Raw genomic sequence first — 21,466 nt, forward strand, 5'->3', positions numbered from 1 at the left:
ATTAACAGCAAACCAAACATCAGGTTGAAGAAGCTTTTAATGAAATAGAAATCAGATTTTCTGATCTTTTTGACCTTTTCCTTGATTTCCTGCTGAATCTTTCGGTTTATTTCTTGTCTTTTTTATGTGAAATAAATTCAGAAGACAACAAAACATAAATCTGTTATGCTTCACAACATTTATTCTCAACTTTTCTTTTTTGATGATCTTCTGTGTTTGATCCAGTTCAGAGCAGATTAATCTGATCAGGAGCGTTTTCATTATTGATTAATCTGTAATTGATCAGTTTATTGATGGACTGATTGATTAATCGATCTATGGATTGATTGATTAATCGATCAGTTGATTGATGGATCAGTTGCAGCTCTAATAATTGATCTGAAAGTATTTTATCTGTTAATTGATCAGTTCACTGACAGATTCACATAGTTTCTGTTATGATTGGGTCAAAATTCCTTTAATGTTTCCCTAACATTGCTCTAATGCTGCAGTAACGTTGCTGTAATGTTGCCGTAACGTTGTCTCCTCCCGATGATCCTGAACTTTAGCGTTGCTGTAGCATTGCAACATTGTTGTAATGTTGCAGCAATGTTTCCGTAATGTTGCTGTAGCGTTGTTGTAACATTGCTGTAATGTGGCCAGAACACTGCTGCAACATTGCCGTAACGTAGTTGTAATGTTGCCGTACCACTGCTGTAACATTGTGTCCTCCTGAGGATCCTGGACTTCAACGTTGCTGTGATGTTGCTGTAATGTTGCTGTAACATTGCCATAGTGTTGCGGTAACGTTGCCATAACATTCCCGTAACGTTACCATAATGTTGCTGTAATGTAGCCATAACGTTGCTGCAACGTTGCTGTAACGTTGCCGTAACGTTGCCATAACGTTGCTGTAACATTGCCGTAACGTTGCCATAATGTTCCTGTAACGTTTTCAGAAGAGAAGAAAGCGAGTCGACAGATCCAGCCTAACCCTAACCTTATCCATCAGAAAAGCAGCTGCAGCCATTTTTATTCACATAATAATAAATGAATTAATAATCAATAAGTTGTGTTCTGCATCTTCAGACTGATTTTCTGTTTTTGGTTCTTTTTATAAAACATCTTCAGACATTTTCTAGCTGAACTTCAGGTTAATTCATGAGTGCTGGACAGTTGCAGCTCTGCATGTCGATAATTTCAATATACAGCTTCTCTGAATCAACATTCTTTAAACTTATCTCGTCTTTTATGTCGATCAGCAGCTGGTAGAAAAACAAAAACTCAGAATGATTCAAAATGTACTAAAAATTTGCCAAAAATCATAGAAAAATACTGAAAACATCAGAAGTGACTAAAATATGAACCAAAGTAAATCAAAAACCCAACAAAAAATCAATAAACTGTCCAAGTTGGTTTTAAAGCGATCAACAACCCAAATAGCCCTAATGGTAACGCTAGTGCTAACACTAATGCTAGCCCTAACGCTAGTGCTGACACTAACCCTAACGCTAACCCTAATGCTAACCCAAACGCAATCACTAACCCTAATGCTAGTGCTGACACTAACCGCAATGCTAACCCTAACACTAGTGCTGATACTAACGCTAACGCTAATGCTGACACTAACCCTAACACTAACCCTAACGCTAACGCTAGTACTAACACTAACGCTATCACTAACCCTAATGCTAACCCAAATGCGATCACTAACCCTAATGCTAGTGCTGACACTAACCGTAATGCTAACCCTAACACTAGTGCTGATACTAACGCTAACGCTAGTGCTGACACTAACCCTAACACTAACCCTAACGCTAACGCTAGTACTAACACTAACGCTATCACTAACCCTAATGCTAACCCAAATGCGATCACTAACCCTAATGCTAGTGCTGACACTAACCGTAATGCTAACCCGAACGCTAGGGCTGATACTAACCCTGATGCTAGCGCTGATACTAACCCTAACGCTAGTGCTGACACTAACCCTAACGCTAGTATTAACACTAACGTTATCACTAACCCGAATGCTAACTCAAACGCTAGTGCTACTGCTAACCCTACGCTAGTGCTAATGCTAACCCTAACACTAGCGCTAGCCCTTCCCCTAACCCTAACGTTAACCCTAATGCTAATCCTAATCCTAACCCTAACACTAACCCTAATGCTAATACTAGCGCTAACCCTAATGTTAACCCTAGCACTAACCCTAATGCTAATGCTAGTGCTAACCTTAATGCTAACGCTAGCGTTAAACCTAATGCTAACCCTAATGGTAATCCTAACGCTAACCCTAATGCTAATGCTAATCCTAATGCTAACCCTAACGCTAATGCTAACCCTAATGCTAATGCTAACCCTAATGCTAACACTAATGCTAACCCTAATGCTAACACTCATGCTAACCCTAATGCTAACACCTAACCCTAATGCTAACCCTAATGCTAACCATAATGCTGACACTATTGCTAACACTAGGGTTAGGGTTTGATCCAGAACCACATCTTTTAATTTCCTACAGAAATCTGTTGAATCAAAGTGAAACTTTCTGAAACATGAAACAAAGATCAGTGTCATTAAAGAGAAATTTGGACACAGGAAGCGGAATCATTGGATCAGTGATCTCAGTATTGATCAGTATTGATTAGTATTGATCAGTGTTGATTAGTATTGATAAGTATTGATCAGTATTGATCAGTGTTGATCAGTATTGATCAGTGTTGATCAGTGTTGATCAGTATTGATCAGTGTTGATCAGTATTGATCAGTGTTTTGTGAAATCGTGCAGCTCATTGATTGACATCTTCTGCAGCTGTTTCTTGTGTTCCACATCAAAGCTCGTCCGTTCTCCTCTTCTTTCTGTTTCATCTGCTCTCGGCTGCAGAACATCAAAGTCTCCCATCGTCCAATCGGCTGCGTCTCGGCGTGGACACAATAATCAGAACACCTCCAGTCAGCTGGCTCCGTCTATTTGCTGGTTTCTGCTGATTAAAGTCAGATCTGAGACAAACTCCTTTCAGAGGATTTCATCTCATTTAATCTAAAACCAACTTTAATCAGATTTTCTGTTTTAGTAAATATGTATTTTATGGTTCGGAATCATGGAAGCAGAACGAGAATAAAACTAACAATGATTTTCTATCGATTAATCCATCAACTATTTCACTGATCAGTCAATTAATCTGAATGATTTTCTCAATAAAAAGCAAACTGAACATCTCAGTTCATGTTGTTGTGATGGAGTGTGTGATTGTATGAAGCAGCTCAACATCTGGAAAGTCTCTGACCAACAGCAGCTTTAATTCTGTCAGTGCAGCAGAATTCAACCTTTAACTGCTGTGTTTGTAAATTATGTTTTATAATCAGTATTTAAATGAGGCTGCTGCTGGTCAGCATGTTAGCATGTTAGTGTGTTCTGTTTATCCTCGTCCTGCTGTCTGACAACAGAAACATCTGGACATGAGAACAGCTGTATGTAGTTCAGCTGAATTAGAATGCAGTTTAATGAGCACGGAGAGCAGGAGAGAAGCTAACAAAAGCTAACAGAAGCTAACACCTACAGCAGGAGTTCTCAAACTTTTCGGCCCGCGACCCCCAATATAACAGTTCCTGATCCTGCCGACCCACACTATCCTCCAAGGTGACTGAAACTTAACAAAACGTGCACACACGACGCACGCACTTATTGGCATGTATAAACACAGGCTAAACAACAACAGGAAGGAACAGAACAGCCTGACAACCGTGATACGATTTTACATGTAACAATTTACTATATGATGAAATGAGAATATGTCAATCAAAACAATCTGCAAGTAATTTATAAGTGAACATTGTTGCGGTAATATGCAAACTTACTTATTTATACATTTTAATTTCCATGTAAGCAGAACAATATCTCAGTCAAAGTAACAGCCATAACCTGTGGCACTGAGTAAACATGAGAACATCGTTGTGGTGCAAATTTACGTTTTGGGAGTAACTATGTTACAGTGTTGCTCAGTCTCAATTAATGAGATGGGTGGGCACTGTGCGTGGAGCACAGCAAGTCTATTCTGGGTTTAATTTTGGAGACAGCCACTCGGAGATCATCCTCCATGTTCAGACACGATCTGTATTTGTTTTTAATATACATCGGTGCAGAGAAAGTTTTTTCGCACAGGTACGAACAGCCAAACGGCGTCAGTATGTCCAGAGCGGCCCTGGAGAGCTGAGGATATTCTTTCTGGACTGAAATCCAGAACTCAGAGAGTGGCTTAGAATTAAAGGCTGACATTAAGGTGCGGTCGCTGGACAGTTCAACCAGTGCGTCTTCCATGTCAGATGACAGATGACTGGTGGTCGTTACAGTGAACGGTGATCGTATCCAGTCATATTTTTCCCGTGCCGTTTCCTCTGGGAAAAACTTGTTAAAATGTTCCAGGAGGGCTTGAAGGTGGGATGTGATAAACTCCGTAACAGTGTCCCCATTCAGACCATTTTCCTCCATGAATTCCTCCAGTTCAGGAAACATATCAATCCTGCCCATTTCAACTCGCGCTGTCCAGCGATCCAGTTTTCTTTTGAACGAGCGGATTTTGTCATTCAGCGTCATGATGCTTGTGTTTTCACCTTGCAATGACATGTTCAGTCCATTCAGTTTGTCAAATATACAAGACAAATACGCCAGCCTTGTCAACCAGTCAGGGTCAGTCAGGTGGTCAGCGAGCTGGGAGTCATGCTCCATCAGAAATAAGCGCACCTCATCCCGCAGTTCATACAGGCGGATCAGAACTTTTCCCCGTGAAATCCACCTGACGTCTGAGTGGAACAGCAGGCCCTGATGCTCCGATCCCAGTTCACTGCAGAGGGTGGCGAACAGCCTGGTGTTGAGTGGACGGGATTTAATGTAGTTGACCATTTTTGTCGCGGTCTCCAGAACACTGTTAAGCTCTGGGTGGAGCGTTTTACTCACAAGAGCTTCTCTGTGGATAATGCAGTGCGTGAAGTTTATGTGAGGTGCCACCTGTAAAACTCTCGCTTTTAGTCCTTTCTTTTTCCCCAGCATTGCAGCAGCATCATCTGTACACACACCGATGCACTGATCCCAGGACAGCCCCTCTTCTTTTAGGTTGCTGTCAAGTTTCATGAATATGTCCTCACCTGTGCACTTTGCCTCCAACGGGGCGCAAAACAGCATGTCCTCATTAAGTGTTCCATCAAAACTGTATCTGACGAAAACAAGCAGATTGGCAGAGTTTGACACATCCAAAGATTCATGTAACTGCAAAGCATACGTCCCTTGCTTTACTCTGTCAATCAGCTGACACTTTATGTCCTGGGCCATGTCGGTGATGCGCCGGGATATCTTCCCATCAGACAGCGGCACTGCTTCTAGCTCCTGCACCTGTTTATCTCCGTGCATTGTCCAACATATAGCAACAGCAGCAGGCTTTATCAGGGTTTCCCCGATTGTGTGAGGCTTTTTTGCCTGTGCAATTAAACATGCCACCTCATATGATGCCTTTTGGGCTTTGGTAGGGATTGTTGTTTGGCTAGATATGACTTTCTTTTGGCCTTGCAGCTCTCTCTCTTTTCAGAGGAAAAAATCTGTTGGTTTGGCGGCAAGAAAAGGGTGCTTCGTTTTCAAGTGTCTCAGCATTTTTACAGGCTTTAAATTCTCGTTGGCAAGCACCTCAGTGCACACTACACATTGGGGATGCTGTACTTCATTGATAATGATGCACGTGAATCCATACTGAATATACTCCTCACGATACTTGCGACTCTTGGAAGGCTGGTTCGGCTGCTTACTGATCCCCTTACAGTGGTGGTCTCCTCCTCCTCCTCCGCCAAAAGGTGATGGCTTTTTTGAAGGCGGTTCTCTGCTCTCCTCTGATTCCTTCTCCACTTGCCTCTCTACCTTGTCTGTTGTTGGTATTAGCCAACGTTTCCTTTTGAAGAAATTATCAAAGATTTAAATCCTACTGTATTGATATGCGATGTTCAGACGAAATCCAGTAGTGTACACTGACGTGTGTGACGTGGTCGGTGATGTTTACTGAGGCGCTGTAAAGTGACCTGTCACCAGGGGTGACTGACACAAAGGGCAGATTTTTAGAACAAAAATTAAAAAACATCTTTAGAGACTTATACAAACTTGTTGACAAGTTGGGGGGAAAAAATGCAATCCAGTAGAGCAGGGGTATTCAACTAAAATTCAAATAGGTCCAGTCAGAGAAAATATATTGAAGCAAAGGTCCAGAACATCATAATGTCTAACTGAATTAGTGTGATATATGTTGATGTAACCTGGTAGTTTCATTAGTGTCTGCATGTAATCAATAATGACCATCAAATAAATTTAGTACGGTTCAATAACATTTTGACATTTTTTTAAAAATTACTTTTTATATAACTGTACATCTTAAAATTAAATGCAGAACTTGAAAAAGTAATGACTGAACAACCTGAACTAATTTATATACATATTCAACAACATTTAATCTGAAATAATTTAAACAATTGAACACTTTTACATTTTTTCCTGTCTTATATCACTCCGTTTATACCCCTGCTGCTTAATGGAACAACTGAGTTGAAGCTTATTCTGCCAGTGTTTTGAATCGTGGTCTGAACCGTGTCAGGGTCGTTCTCAAACACATCTGGAGCTCTTTGGTCAGTCTGGTATGATATTTAGTTTGGATTATGTTCATAGTTGAGAAAGATGCCTCACAGCTGTATGTTTAGCCAAACATAGTCAGCATGAGCAGGGTTACTCTCTTGTCGGTGTCCTCCTCTCTGTCCCTTTTGCCTCTCAGCTGTTTTCTGAAAGCAGAGCCTGCTTAGCGACTACAATGCTCAGACTTCATTGGTTGAGTAGCATCACGTGGGATGTCTGAACTCGTACATAATTGGTCTGCGTGTTTCCTGAGCTGATAACCAACACCAGTTACATCTGGACTTGAAAATCATTTTGTGACCCCCCTCGGCGTCTCGCGACCCCCCGGGGGGTCGTGACCCCCACTTTGGGAACCCCTGACCTACAGGACACATTTAAATATGCTAATTAGCACATGATGTCATCTGACCTTTAGCAGCCTTTCACGCAGTTTTTGTTTGGAAGTATTTAATTATCAGACTGAAGTTCTCACAGTTCGAAAAAATGAGCCAGAATTTGTCGAATTTTAACCAGAAATGATTGAAGACGTCTCAGAATTCATCCTAAATCACAGCAGCGTTGGTTGTTTGGTGTCAGATTAAAGCTGTGACTCCCAGTTGGACATCTTGTTCGATGAAACCAGAAAAGTGCAGATTCACGTGAAGCTTCAGGTTTCAGAACTCCTCAGATTCTGCTGCATCGGACAAAACTGAGCCCAGAACAGAAACATGGAGCTGCTTCCTGTTTACCAGAATCTGTAAAAAGCACCAATAGCAGACTAATATTCATTATTAATATTGTTATTGTTACTATCAGCTGACAGGACTGGTGTCTGTGTTTCGGAGAGAAACTCATGAATCAGCAAACTGGGAACAAACGAAAGATAAAAACTCACATAAAGCTTCAGTTTATCCAAACAGCAAACAGACATCAGATTCGACTGATGTTAGAGCCTCAAAGGTTGGAGAAATGTGGACCAGAGACTGTATTTTAGTAGAAACATGGATCCATCCATAGATAAACACTGACAGGAACTTTATGAAGACACTAGACCAGCCTGGGTTGGATAATCTTGCTCTTTTTTTCCATTTTCAAGGACCAGTAATTTAAAATGTATCCTCCTTAGTGAACATTGTTAATAAAGTTGTTCTAAAGCGCTCCACCTCCACAACACCAGTGGATGTAAGCGAAGCATCAAGCTGAGCTTCCTGCTGATCCATTCAGACTCTGGTCCGGATCAGAGCTTCCCCCAGCAGCCAGGACAGACCAGGTGAGTCTGGGCAGGTGAGGCGCTCTGACCTGCAGTAACCCCCCTCCGGTTACATAAGAAGACGTTAAAGTTTGATGAGTCCTGCAGCAGAAGATGCTTTCTGGTGGGTGAAGCGAAGCCGAGCGTGAACCTGGACCAAGTCTGGATCCGATCTGTTCTCCTGCAGCGGATCGCAGCAGGGTTCTGAACAGCAGCCTCATCACCTCATCTCAGGGATTCATCTGACACATCAGTAGAAGGTCCAGATGATGGAGGAGACTCTGGAGTCATCCCTCAGCTGTTGAGGCTAAAAGCTCCACTGGAAGCTGTAATATTTCATCCAGGATATAGTATTTCCTCCAGAATACTATACCTTGTAGACGTGCTGGTAGTTTTACAGATCTCCAAGTTCCTCTCTTCAGTAGGTGGCGCTGTAACAAGGTTCCTACCAGTACAGTCATGGAGCTCATTTATCTTTGACAGGAGGTCATGAACCTCCTCAGATGTCTCTGTCATGGTACCTGTTGCTGCTAAACTCCCACAATGCTCTCTGCTTTAACATGACCTGTAGTCTGAGTGACGCCGCCACCTGCTGAAACAACCAGGAACTACATCTCCAGTCGTCAATATTAGTGAATGTGTGAGCAGACAGATCCCAGTCCTCCCAGTCAGACTAGTTAGTCAGCCATTGTTGGGCCATATTGCTGCAGCAGATTTCAGTTTCCATGAATCTTATATAATATAATATAATATAATATAATATAATATAATATAATATAATATAATATAATATAATATAATATAATATAATATAATATAATATAATATAATATAATATAATATAATATAATGATACTCTAGCATATTGAGTCTCCAGATGAGCTACCAGCTGATTTATCTCCACTTTATTTCTCCAGAAACTTGGAGGATCCTCAGTCAAACTTATATTTCTTCAACGAACCGATATTCTATTCTATTCTATTCTATTCTATTCTATTCTATTCTATTCTATTCTAAATATTCATATATTCACTTGGTGGGACGTTTTATTAAACAGCGGAGAAACGTTGTTCTGAGGAGGATTTATTTATTCTGACCAGGAGGAACCAGAGTTAGTACTACTACAGTACTACTATTACAGTACTACTTATACAGTACTACTACAATACTACTATTACAGTCCTACTACAGTACTACTATTACAGTACTACTTATACAGTACTACTACAATACTACTATTACAGTCCTACTACAGTACTACTATTACAGTACTACTACAGTACTACTATTACATTACTATTACAGTACTACTACAGTAATACTACTACAGTACTACTATTACAGTACTACTACAGTAATACTACTACAGTACTACTATTACAGTCCTACTACAGTACTACTATTACAGTACTACTACAGTACTACTATTACATTACTATTACAGTACTACTACAGTAATACTACTACAGTACTACTATTACAGTACTACTACAGTACTACTACAGTACTACTATTACAGTACTACTACTACAGAACTACTATTTCAATACTACTACTACTACAGTACTACTACAGTACTACTACTGCAGTACAACTACAGTATTGCTACAATACTACTACTGCTACAGTACTACTACAGTACTACTACTACAGTAATACTATTGCAGTACTACTACTACTACAGTACTTCTACAGTATTACTACAGTCCTACTACTACAGTACAACTACAGTACTACTTTTACAGTAATACTATTGTAGTACTACTACAGTGCTACTATTACAATACAACTACAGTACTGCTACAGTACTACTACTACTACTACAGTACAACTATTACAGTACTACTGTTACAGTACTACTACAGTACTACTCTTACAGTACTACTACAGTACTACTACAGTACTACTATTACAGTACTACTCTTACAGTACTGCAACAGTACAACTACTACAGTACTACTGTCACAGTACTACTACAGTACTACTGTTAAAGCACTACTACAGTACCACTATTACAGTACTACTCTTACAGTACTACTACAGTACAACTATTACAGTACTACTCTTACAGTACTACTACAGTACAACTATTACAGTACTACTACAGTACAACTATTACAGTACTACTGTTACAGTACTACTACAGTACTACTACTACTGTACTATTGTTACAGTACTACTACAGTACTACTACTAAAGTACTACGACAGTACTACTACTGTATCACTACAGTACTACTATTGCAATACTACTACAGTACTTCTACAGTACTACTACAGTACTACTACTGCAGTATAACTACAGTATTGCTACAATATTACTATTGCTACAGTACTAGTACAGTACTACTATTACAGTACTACTACAGTACTACTACTACTACAGTAATACTATTGCTGTACTACTACTACTACTACAGTACTTCTACAGTATTACTACAGTCCTACTACTACAGTACAACTACAGTACTACTTTTACAGTAGTACTATTGTAGTACTACTACATTACTACTATTACAGTACAACTACAGTACTGCTACAGTACTACTACTACTGCTACTACTACAGTACTACTACAGTACAGCTACAGTACTACTATTACAGTACTACTACCATAGTACTGTTACAGTACTACTACTACTACAGTACTGCTACATTACTACTACAGTCCTGCTACAGTACTACTACTACAGTACTTCTACAGTACTATTACAGTACTACTACTACTACAGTACTGCTACAGTACAACTACAGTACTCCTGTTACAGTACAGAAGCAGACGCTCCCTGTGGAGCAGCTTGAAGAGACCAGCTGGAGATGTTTCCAGCTGGTCTCTGAGGAACTTCAGACAAGATGAATTAGCTGCTGGAGGATATAAATATCTAAACCCTGGGGTCAGATGTTCCTCCAGCAGCTGCTGCCGTCCTTGGAACAGTTTCACACCTTTACCTGCTTCTGTTCTCCTGACTGCAGAAACTCACCTCATACCTTATCATGGTCCCCAGCAGCTCTAGTCATGGTCCTCAGCAGCTCTACTCATGGTCCCCAGCAGCTCTAGTCATGGTCCCCAGTAGCTCTAATCATGGTCCCCAGCAGCTCTAATCATGGTCCCCAGCAGCTCTAATCATGGTCCCCAGCAGCTCTAGTCATGGTCTCCAGTAGCTCTAGTCATGGTCCCCAGCAGCATTAATCATGGTCTCCAGCAGCATTAATCATGGTCCCCAGCAGCATTAATCATGGTCCCCAGCAGCATTAATCATGGTCCCCAGCAGCTCTAATCATGGTCCCCAGCAGCTCTAATCATGGTCCCCAGCAGCTCTAATCATGGTCCCCAGCAGCTCTAGTCATGGTCCCCAGCAGCTCTAATCATGGTCCCCAGCAGCATTAATCATGGTCCCCAGCAGCATTAATCATGGTCCCCAGCAGCTCTAATCATAATCCCCAGCAGCATTAATCATGGTCCCCAGCAGCTCTAATCATGGTCCCCAGCAGCTCTAATCATGATCCCTTATAGTAATACTGTAGCACTGTAGTAGTGTTGTAGTACTATAGCAGAACTGTTGTAGTAGTACTGGAGCATTGCTGTATCTAGTAGTACTACAGGTAGCAGTACTGTAGTATTTCTCTAGTAGTACTACAGATACCAGTACTGTAGTATTACTGTATCTAGTAGTACTACAGGTAGCAGTACTGCATTATTACTGTATTACTGTAGTAGTATTACAGGGAGCAGTACTGTAGTATTCCTCCAGTACTACTACAGGGAGCAGTACTGTAGTCTTCCTCTAGTACTACTACAGGTAGCAGTACTGTAGTATTCCTCTAGTACTACTACAGGGAGCAGTACTGTAGTATTCCTCTAGTACTACTACAGGTAGCAGTACTGTAGTATTCCTCTAGTACTACTACAGGTAGCAGTACTGTAGTATTCCTCTAGTACTACTGCAGGTAGCAGTACTGTAGTATTCCTCTAGTACTACTGCAGGGAGCAGTACTGTAGTATTCCTCTAGTACTACTGCAGGGAGCAGTACTGTAGTATTCCTCTAGTACTACTGCAGGGAGCAGTACTGTAGTATTCCTCTAGTACTACTACAGGTAGCAGTACTGTAGTATTCCTCTAGTACTACTACAGGTAGCAGTACTGTAGTATTCCTCTAGTACTACTACAGGTAGCAGTACTGTAGTATTCCTCTAGTACTACTGCAGGTAGCAGTACTTTAGTATTCCTCTAGTACTACTGCAGGTAGCAGTACTGTAGTCTTCCTCTAGTACTACTGCAGGTAGCAGTACTGTAGTATTCTTCTAGTACTACTGCAGGTAGCAGTACTGTAGTCTTCCTCTAGTACTACTGCAGGTAGCAGTACTGTAGTATTCTTCTAGTACTACTGCAGGTAGCAGTACTGTAGTATTCCTCTAGTACTACTGCAGGTAGCAGTACTGTAGTATTCCTCTAGTACTACTGCAGGTAGCAGTACTGTAGTATTCCTCTAGTACTACTGCAGGTAGCAGTACTGTAGTATTCCTCTAGTACTACTGCAGGTAGCAGTACTGTAGTATTCTTCTAGTACTACTGCAGGTAGCAGTACTGTAGTATTCTTCTAGTACTACTGCAGGTAGCAGTACTGTAGTATTCTTCTAGTACTACTGCAGGTAGCAGTACTGTAGTATTCTTCTAGTACTACTGCAGGTAGCAGTACTGTAGTATTCTTCTAGTACTACTGCAGGTAGCAGTACTGTAGTATTCTTCTAGTACTACTGCAGGTAGCAGTACTGTAGTATTCTTCTAGTACTACTGCAGGTAGCAGTACTGTAGTATTCTTCTAGTACTACTACAGGTAGCAGTACTGTAGTATTCTTCTAGTACTACTACAGGTAGCAGTACTGTAGTATTCTTCTAGTACTACTGCAGGTAGCAGTACTGTAGTATTCTTCTAGTACTACTGCAGGTAGCAGTACTGTAGTATTCTTCTAGTACTACTACAGGTAGCAGTACTGTAGTATTCTTCTAGTACTACTACAGGTAGCAGTACTGTAGTATTCCTCTAGTACTACTGCAGGTAGCAGTACTGTAGTATTCCTCTAGTACTACTGCAGGTAGCAGTACTGTAGTATTCCTCTAGTACTACTGCAGGTAGCAGTACTGTAGTATTCCTCTAGTACTACTGCAGGTAGCAGTACTGTAGTATTCCTCTAGTACTACTGCAGGTAGCAGTACTGGATGTGCTGCTGCAGCTCTGAGCTCAGCTCTACTGGGACTCTGCTGATGGAGGACTGTTTGCTCAGCACAACATCAGGCTATTTTTAGTCCAGCAGCATCTCCAGCAACAACACACACACACTGCACTGCACTATACTATACTATGCTATGCTATGCTATGCTATGCTATGCTATGCTATGCTATGCTATGCTATGCAATGCTACGCCACGCTGCACTGTACTGTACTATACTATACTATGCTATGCAATGCTACGCTGCACTGCACTGCACTGCACTGCACTGCACTATACTATACTATGCTATGCTATGCTATGCTATGCTATGCTATGCAATGCTACGCCACGCTGCACTGCTCTGTACTATACTATGCTGTGCTCTGCTATGCTATGCTATACTATACTATACTATACTATTACTGTTGTATTAATGATCAGTATCTTAGACCTAATCTTTAAAGGCAAAAACCAGAAAATAATTTTCATTCTCAGAACTTGACTGATTTAAATGTCCAGCAGACCTCTAATATCAAAAATATGACCAAACATGACAAAATATGACTGAATGAATATAATGTGTTTACAATGTGTTTATTATGTATTTATTTCATTCTGATGAGTCAAGTCCAGGAATCTGTTGGACCTGAAACCAGTTCTGAGAAAAATCAGTTGGAATTTCCTCATCAGTCACTTGACTTCTTTGTGTTTGTAAAAGCCCTGAGAGAAGACACACACACACACACACACACACACACACACACACACACACACACACACACACACACACACACACACACACACACACACACACACTAACAGCGTGAGGAAAGATGGCCGACAGTAAAGAGAAAGAAACAGTTTGTGATGTTTGTCTGTTTTTACTGATCCGGTAGATCAGGGGCGTCAGACTCAAACACACACTGGGTCAAAATTTAAAACTTGGACGAAGTCACGGACCAATATTGCTATTTATTGAAAAAGTATTCCTCCAAATATAACAATGAACCTATACAATATACAGTCCGCAACATAAAGATAAGAACAGGTATAAATTTAAATATAGAACATCATATATTTTCAAATTTTGTTTTTTTTTTTGAGTCCTTTCAATACTAAAAATATGTATTTTTTTTTCGAGTCTTTTAAGTTCTTTATATTTCCTTTGAGGGCTAAATTTGATTAAATCTAATTAAAAATGGCGACAAAAGGGTAAGAATTTAATACCGTAATTTATCTTCTCGCATAATTCAAAGTCACTTCTGTACACCTGTTTGGCTCTGAATCAGAGAAAGCAGCAATTTTTCATCAATTCTGTCCCATGCTTTAATAATTCATTTTTCAGATCACCCTTGTTATTGAACTGTTTTCCACCATTATAAACTTTTCTTGCCATAAATCCCCATAACTTTCTGATGGGATTAAGGTGTGGGGACTTGGCAGCCAGTTCATCACATCTATATCAGTCTTTCCACAGTATTCTGTGCTCGTCTGTGATTTGTGGCTTGGTGTATTGTCTTATTAATAGATCAATTTTTCATTTTTAGAATAAATAAATGGTTCAATGTTTTTTTTCATAAGTTTTATATAAGATTCTGAATTTGCCATTTCATCAACAAATTCTAAACAGATTTTATTTTTTCCATAAAGAGCCCCCCAGACCATAATGCTCCCATAACCAGCTATCTCTGGGTAAAAAATGTTTTTCAGCATCAATATGATGCCAGTCGAACTTCAACCTGCCAGGACTATCCAGATTACATTTTTTTCATCCGAATAAATAATATTTTCCTATTCATCTCTGTAAATTAATTACTAATATATATATATATATATATATATATATATATATATATATATATATATATTAGGGCTGGGGCTTTGACACGTTAATTTCGATTAATTAATCACATCGACAGTAACGTGTTCAAATAATACCGCGATTAATTGCACCCTCCTCAGTTCCCTCATTTCTGGTAACTCTGATGAACACTCCAGCCCAGTAGGTGGCGGTAATGAACCTAAAGTCTGTTTGTAGCCATGAAGAAGAAGCACAGGAAGTACTGAGTGAAGTCAGGCTCTGGTGAACAGTGAAGGAAGAGCAGATTGAGCTTGTTGGACAGAAAGTTTCCTTTTAAAAATCTTCCTGATGGCAGCTTGGATAAAAGCCTGGTTGTGTGTAAATTGTACAACAAAGAGTTTTCTGATCACTGCGTCACTTCAAGCCGACGGTATCACCTCAATGTAAAACATGTTGCTGTTAGCACCAGAGCTAACGTTAGCTACGAGTCATGCTAACGGCTAACGGTGTAGCCATCCCATAATAGACCACTTTTCTAGACAGTGCTTGAGTTTACAGAAAGTCCTAAAATGTTGAATAAAATCGCTATAATTGCACTTAGATTTGCAGTAATCTGTGAATGTAGCAGACAGATGAAAAATGCAGATAAATAGAAATGAAACATTTTTGTGGTTTAAGTTTTTACTCCATCGAGGCTCTGCCTCCTTGGAGGAGGAAGAATCTAAACAACAAAAATATCTCTTTTAATAACTTAATTATAAACTTTTTGTTTATAAAAAAAATTACATAAATCAAAATTGATATTCCTATAAAAAGAACCATCAAAATTACACCATTTATCAGACCCAGAAAAGATGAAAACAGAATGAATTTCTGGATTTTCAACTTTCTGAAGCTCCTTGAACTACTTATGCTGATTTTATGTGCCATACAGTGGAAAAAACAACTAAATTCAGGCTTTAAGTCATCAAAATCACTTTTTTCTATACGTCCCATTTTCCTTTTTTAAAATAAATTTAAAATTATAAACACGTATATGTCTATTCATTGATTCAACTGTCAACCACAATTTTATTTGAAATGAAAAACTTCACTTATTGTGTCAAATATTGCTATTTGACAAAACTGCAATTAATTGCGATTAATTGATTACAAAGCCTGTAATTAATTAGATTAATTTTTTTAATCGCGTCCCACCACTAATATATATATATATTAGTGGTGGGACGCGATTAAAAAGACAAAAGACAGGAGACACAAATGAGACAGAAAACTGAAAAAAAGGAAAAATTTGACAAAATAAGACCCCTAACCCCCCAAAACAATAAAAACAAGACAGAAAGGGGAAAAGAGACAAAGGGACACACTATGAAACACGAAACAACAGAAGTACGACACAAAATTTAAAAATTTAAATAAATAATCAAAGAAACTTTTCTTCTCTCTGGTTCCCATCATTCTAACAGAACAAATTTCTGAGTTCTCCTGCTTCTCATGATGTTCTGGTTCCACAGAGCTGCAGGACTTTACATTAAACATGATCCACAGTGGGTTAAATGATCCACAGTTAAAATGATCCACAGTTAAAATGATCCACAGTGGGTTAAATGATCCACAGTTAAAATGATCCACAGTGGGTTAAATGATCCACAGTGGGTTAAATGATCCACAGTTAGAATGATCCACAGTTAAAATGATCCACAGTGGGTTAAATGATCCACAGTTAGAATGATCCACAGTTAAAATGATCCACAGTGGGTTAAATGATCCACAGTTAGAATGATCCACAGTGGGTTAAATGATCCACAGTGGATCAGATGAAAGTTCTGCTGCTGCAGTTGAATCTCTGAACCCTGAGGAGACGCTGAGCTGATATGAGATCAGGTGAATAATTAGAATCAGTTTCGCTTCCAGCAGATAAAGTTGATCAATGTCAGAGATGTGTCTCCATGGAAACGCCTGATTGATTGGCTGATATATTGATCAGGAGCTGCTGGCCTGACACCAGCAGACTGTCTGCAGAGACTGAAGTCTTTCTGGACATTTAGAATCTTTCTGAGCTGCTTCTAGAACAAACCTGAAGCAATTCTTGTAATTTAAGTCATCTGAGACGTTTCAGTTCAGTTAGTAGTTTATGAGCGGTTCTAAGCGGGTTTCAGGTCAGTTAGTAGTTTATGAGCGGTTCTAAGCGGGTTTCAGGTCAGTTAGTAGTTTATGAGCGGTTCTAAGCGGGCTTCAGGTCAGTTAGTAGTTTATGAGCGGTTCTAAGTGGGTTTCAGGTCAGTTAGTAGTTTATGAGCGGTTCTAAGTGGGTTTCAGGTCAGTTAGTAGTTTATGAGCGGTTCTAAGCGGGTTTCAGGTCAGTTAGTAGTTTATGAGCGGTTCTAAGCGGGTTTCAGGTCAGTTAGTAGTTTATGAGCAGTTCTAAGCGGGTTTCAGGTCAGTTAGTAGTTTATGAGCAGTTCTAAGCGGGTTTCAGGTCAGTTAGTAGTTTATGAGCAGTTCTAAGCGGGTTTCAGGTCAGTTAGTAGTTTATGAGCAGTTCTAAGCGGGTTTCAGGTCAGTTAGTAGTTTATGAGCAGTTCTAAGCGGGTTTCAGGTCAGTTAGTAGTTTATGAGCAGTTCTAAGCGGGTTTCAGGTCAGTTAGTAGTTTATGAGCAGTTCTAAGCGGGTTTCAGGTCAGTTAGTAGTTTATGAGCGGTTCTAAGCGGGTTTCAGGTCAGTTAGTAGTTTATGAGCAGTTCTAAGCGGGTTTCAGGTCAGTTAGTAGTTTATGAGCGGTTCTAAGCGGGTTTCAGGTCCATTAGAGGAACACTTAAACAGTTCTGGATGCTGCTTTGGTGTTTTCTGAGTCCTCTGGACACATTTTAGGTCATTTTTTAAGACTTGTTCTAAAGCTATTTTCAGCCATTTTGTAAAGTACACAGGTAATTCTGAACTGGTTTCAAGTGATTTTAGACATGTTTGACCATTTTGGACATTTTTTCATCATTCTGAACTAATTCTGAGCAGTTTCTGGCATTTTTTCCTCATTTTGGACCAATTTGAAGTCGTTTGTGACGTTTTAGGTCATTTTGGAGGATCTGAGCAGGTTTCAAACAGATCTTTTGTCATAGTTGATGGGGTTTTTTTTGCTACTTTGGACTAATTGCAGCTCATTTCGGACACTTTTGAATGATTTTTCTTGCATGTAGAAGCTCCTCAGACTTCCAACGGCGGATGTTCCTCCCACAGAACGCTGCTGTGAAGATTAACGAGTGAACCTGTCGATCTGCCTGTTGTAGGGCACAGGGGAAAGGGTCGTTGCCGTGGTGCTGAAGGAGCTTCCCGGTAAAAAGGCATCCTCTGAAGGAAACCCTCTTCTCACCGTGACAACCAAGGTTGGCATGACGACCACGTTGTTTGACTGCTCAGAGTTCTAGTTTTTGTTTCTGTCTGTTTGAAACCTGTTTAGTTCAAACATCTCCACCTTCAGGACTGTGTGGTGGAGGAGAACGTCTGGTCACCCTGTAGGTTTAGATGTTCCAGAAGGTCCCTTAAAGCAGAGCTGCTACCAACTAGCATCAATCACCAAATACACTGAAGATCAATTCATTGGCTACTTTATTGGTTTACTTATTAAACTAATCTCCAACTGTTTGATAGTTCATTAAAGTGTTTGTTAAAGTAACTTTAGAATAAAACGTTCAATTAATTTAACAACTGAATTATTGATTGTTCCCTTTTTTTAATTTTTAAAAAGTGTTGCTGTATTTGAACACGACATTTAAATCTTTAAAGCAAAAACAACATTTACATTTGTCCACAAATTCTAAACAAATTCACATTTTAACACAACTTTTGAGACAAAACGACAACAAAAAGACACAAAACAACCACAGAGACACAAGACAACAACAAAGACAAACAAAAGAACCACAGAGAGACACAACACAACAACAGAGACACAAAAAAACCACAAGGAGACACAACAGAACAACAGAGACACAAAACAACCACAAAGAGACACAAAACAACAACAAAGAGACACAAAACAACAAAGAGACACAAAACAGCAACAGAGACACAAAACAACCACAAAGAGACACAACACAACAACAAAAACACAAAACAACCACAAAGAGACACAACACAACAACAAAGACACACAAAACAACAACTGAGACACAACACAACCACAAAGAGACACAACACAACCACAAAGAGACACAACACAACCACAGAGACACAAAACAACCACAAAGAGACACAACACAACAACAAAGACACACAAAACAACAAGAGACACAAAACAACAACAAAGAGACACAAAACAACCACAAAGAGACACAACACAACAACAAAGAAACACAAAACAACAACAGAGACACAAAACAACCACAAAGAGACACTAAACAACAGAGACACAACACAACCATAAAGAGACACAACACAACAACAAAGAGACACAAAACAACCACAAAGAGACACAACACAACCATAAAGAGACACAAAACAACCACAAAGAGACACAACACAACCATAAATAGACACTAAACAATGATGTGAAATCCTATTAATTTACTTGAACATGAATTTAAATCCAAATCAACTGTTGCAGGAGTTTTGATTTTAATTACAGAATTAGTTGATGCAACGTTTCAACACCAACCATCTAAATAATGTTTAAAGTTTGTTCTCCGTCAGTAAATTAATTGTTTAAATCTTTTAATGAAGCGGCAGGAACATGATCAGATCTTCATGCTGGTTCTGATGTTCATGTTGAAGAAGATCAGACGTAGGAAAGCTTCTGTAACCCGGGTGATAAAACCCTAGTTAGAAATATAAATAAATAAGTATATCCTCCATTCCCGTCTCCAAAACTGTCCTGTCAAATGCGTAATGACGTCATACGTCACGCTGCGCGTCCTGTCACGTGACGGTGCGCGGCCAATCGGGTTGTTTTATATCCGGAAGTCACTCGCGAGCCGCGAGCTTCGAGAGGGGGATGTGTTGGGAACATTTGCTGCAAGGTACGGTGCTATTTTCGCTTAATTTCGTAACATTAACTTTTAAAACTAAAGCAACACGTCTCAAACTATAGGAGCCAACTACCGGAGCCGCCAGGCGTCGTGTGGAGTCGCGGGTGTTGATTAAAGAAGGAATTGGTGAGTGCGTTAGCATTAGCATTCTTCTCATTCATTTCCTATAGGGTTCAACTAGCCACGCCACCATATTAATTTGAATGGGGCTGGTTAGCATCATCTTTCATGCCCGGTTCTCAGAATATACTTAACTAAATGAAACGAAATCACTGTGGTTTACTTATTGAAACGTGTGTTACCTATTTATGACTTTTAAATGCATATAGTGCCATTTTTAGGCCAGTTTGATTTGTTTATTGGTCCTATGCATCTCCATGCACTTTAAACCCAGTCCACTTAGTCAGTGTGACTGATTATGCACTTTAGCTTTGGATGTTTAGTATTTTTGACACTTTAATTGTAATGAATATTTTAATATGACAAATATTATATTATTTATTCAATTGAGATTTATATTTTGAATTGAACTTTGATTATTTATATATTGTACAATATAATAATTGACACTGCTATTTATAATTAATATTTAGCACTGGTCTTTTTGAATGTATTTTGATTTATTTTGTGCGCACTGGAACCTTAATTAGTCCTGTCCTTTATATAGGCCAGGTGATGGCGAGCTAGACCCAAAGAATTATAGGCCCACACTGCCTGAAGAACCCTGGAGCTCGAACTGAAGTGAACTGAACTGGACCTCCTGCACCTCCTCCACCTGGTTGGGCTGGTAGGAGGCTCCTTTAAGGCAGCCGCCCCTCTCTTTTACTTTTTGCCCCTCGCAACAACTCATTCTTGGCCCAAACCCATTCACCACTCGTTCAACACTCCCTTTCCCTGGACACCGCCCTTTCCCTCTGAACTCTGGACGATTTGGGCCACTGAACTGTTGCGTGTGTTCTGTCTTGGCTGAACTTCAGAACTCTTTTCCGTGTGTTAATGGATCCATCGAATAATGTTTTCTTGTGAAATAATTGTGACTTAATTCTGTACTTCTCATGAATGGCCATTCACTTTAAATGTTAAATGTTGTTTGTCTATGTCAAAATATAATATAATTGGTACCACCTAAAACTTATATCATTGTGTTCAGTCTCCTTTCCTCCACTCCTAGAGCCGAACTTAGATCTGTCTGATCTCTAGCCCAATTCAACCAATACTCTAACTGCAAACTAGTACTAATACAGCGCTAATAGTAGCGGCATCTAGGCTACACTTCACCCAGAGGATGGTCGCTGCTGCTTCTGACCTTTACCTGGCTTTACTCACCTGCACACTCAGCCTCGCCTCTGATTGGCCGATTCTTGCTCCCGTATGTGAACGTCCTGGTGGTTCTTCTTCTCTGATTGGATGGTTTCTGCTGCTCTTTCTAGATTAAATGCGGGTTTCCAGCCGACATGTGGACGAACACGGCAGCGTGGATTAGGATTATCTGGCGCTGATCTGTGATCAGGTTAAATCAGCTGCACTTGCTGTTCAGAAAACCCAAAACGCCGATGACAT

The 21,466-nt window shown here is 39.8% G+C and overlaps 1 protein-coding gene and 1 long non-coding RNA gene across 4 annotated transcripts in view; both read left to right on the forward strand.

Annotated features, from left to right (window-relative positions):
• Positions 1 to 21,466, forward strand: part of LOC111564484 (PEX5-related protein-like) — a 52,143-nt gene that overhangs the window by 377 nt on the left and 30,300 nt on the right. For 2 of the 3 annotated variants that reach the window (XR_004846861.2, XM_023264077.3), the window contains exon 2: positions 18,170 to 18,265. The exons of the other annotated variant lie outside the window; for it this stretch is intronic. Coding sequence is in view for 1 of the 2 variants with exons in the window: in XM_023264077.3 (XP_023119845.1) it covers positions 18,170 to 18,265 (96 nt within the window). In the remaining variant the exon portion in view is untranslated. The remainder of the gene's footprint in view (positions 1 to 18,169; positions 18,266 to 21,466) is intronic. 3 annotated transcript variants of the gene reach the window in all.
• Positions 18,558 to 21,041, forward strand: LOC111564485 (uncharacterized). Its single transcript, XR_002745786.3, has 3 exons — positions 18,558 to 19,897; positions 19,969 to 20,032; positions 20,574 to 21,041. It is a non-coding gene; the product is annotated as an uncharacterized LOC111564485 (long non-coding RNA).

The sequence above is a fragment of the Amphiprion ocellaris genome, chromosome 10, assembly GCF_022539595.1.
Source record: "Amphiprion ocellaris isolate individual 3 ecotype Okinawa chromosome 10, ASM2253959v1, whole genome shotgun sequence".
Lineage (NCBI taxonomy): Eukaryota > Metazoa > Chordata > Actinopteri > Pomacentridae > Amphiprion > Amphiprion ocellaris.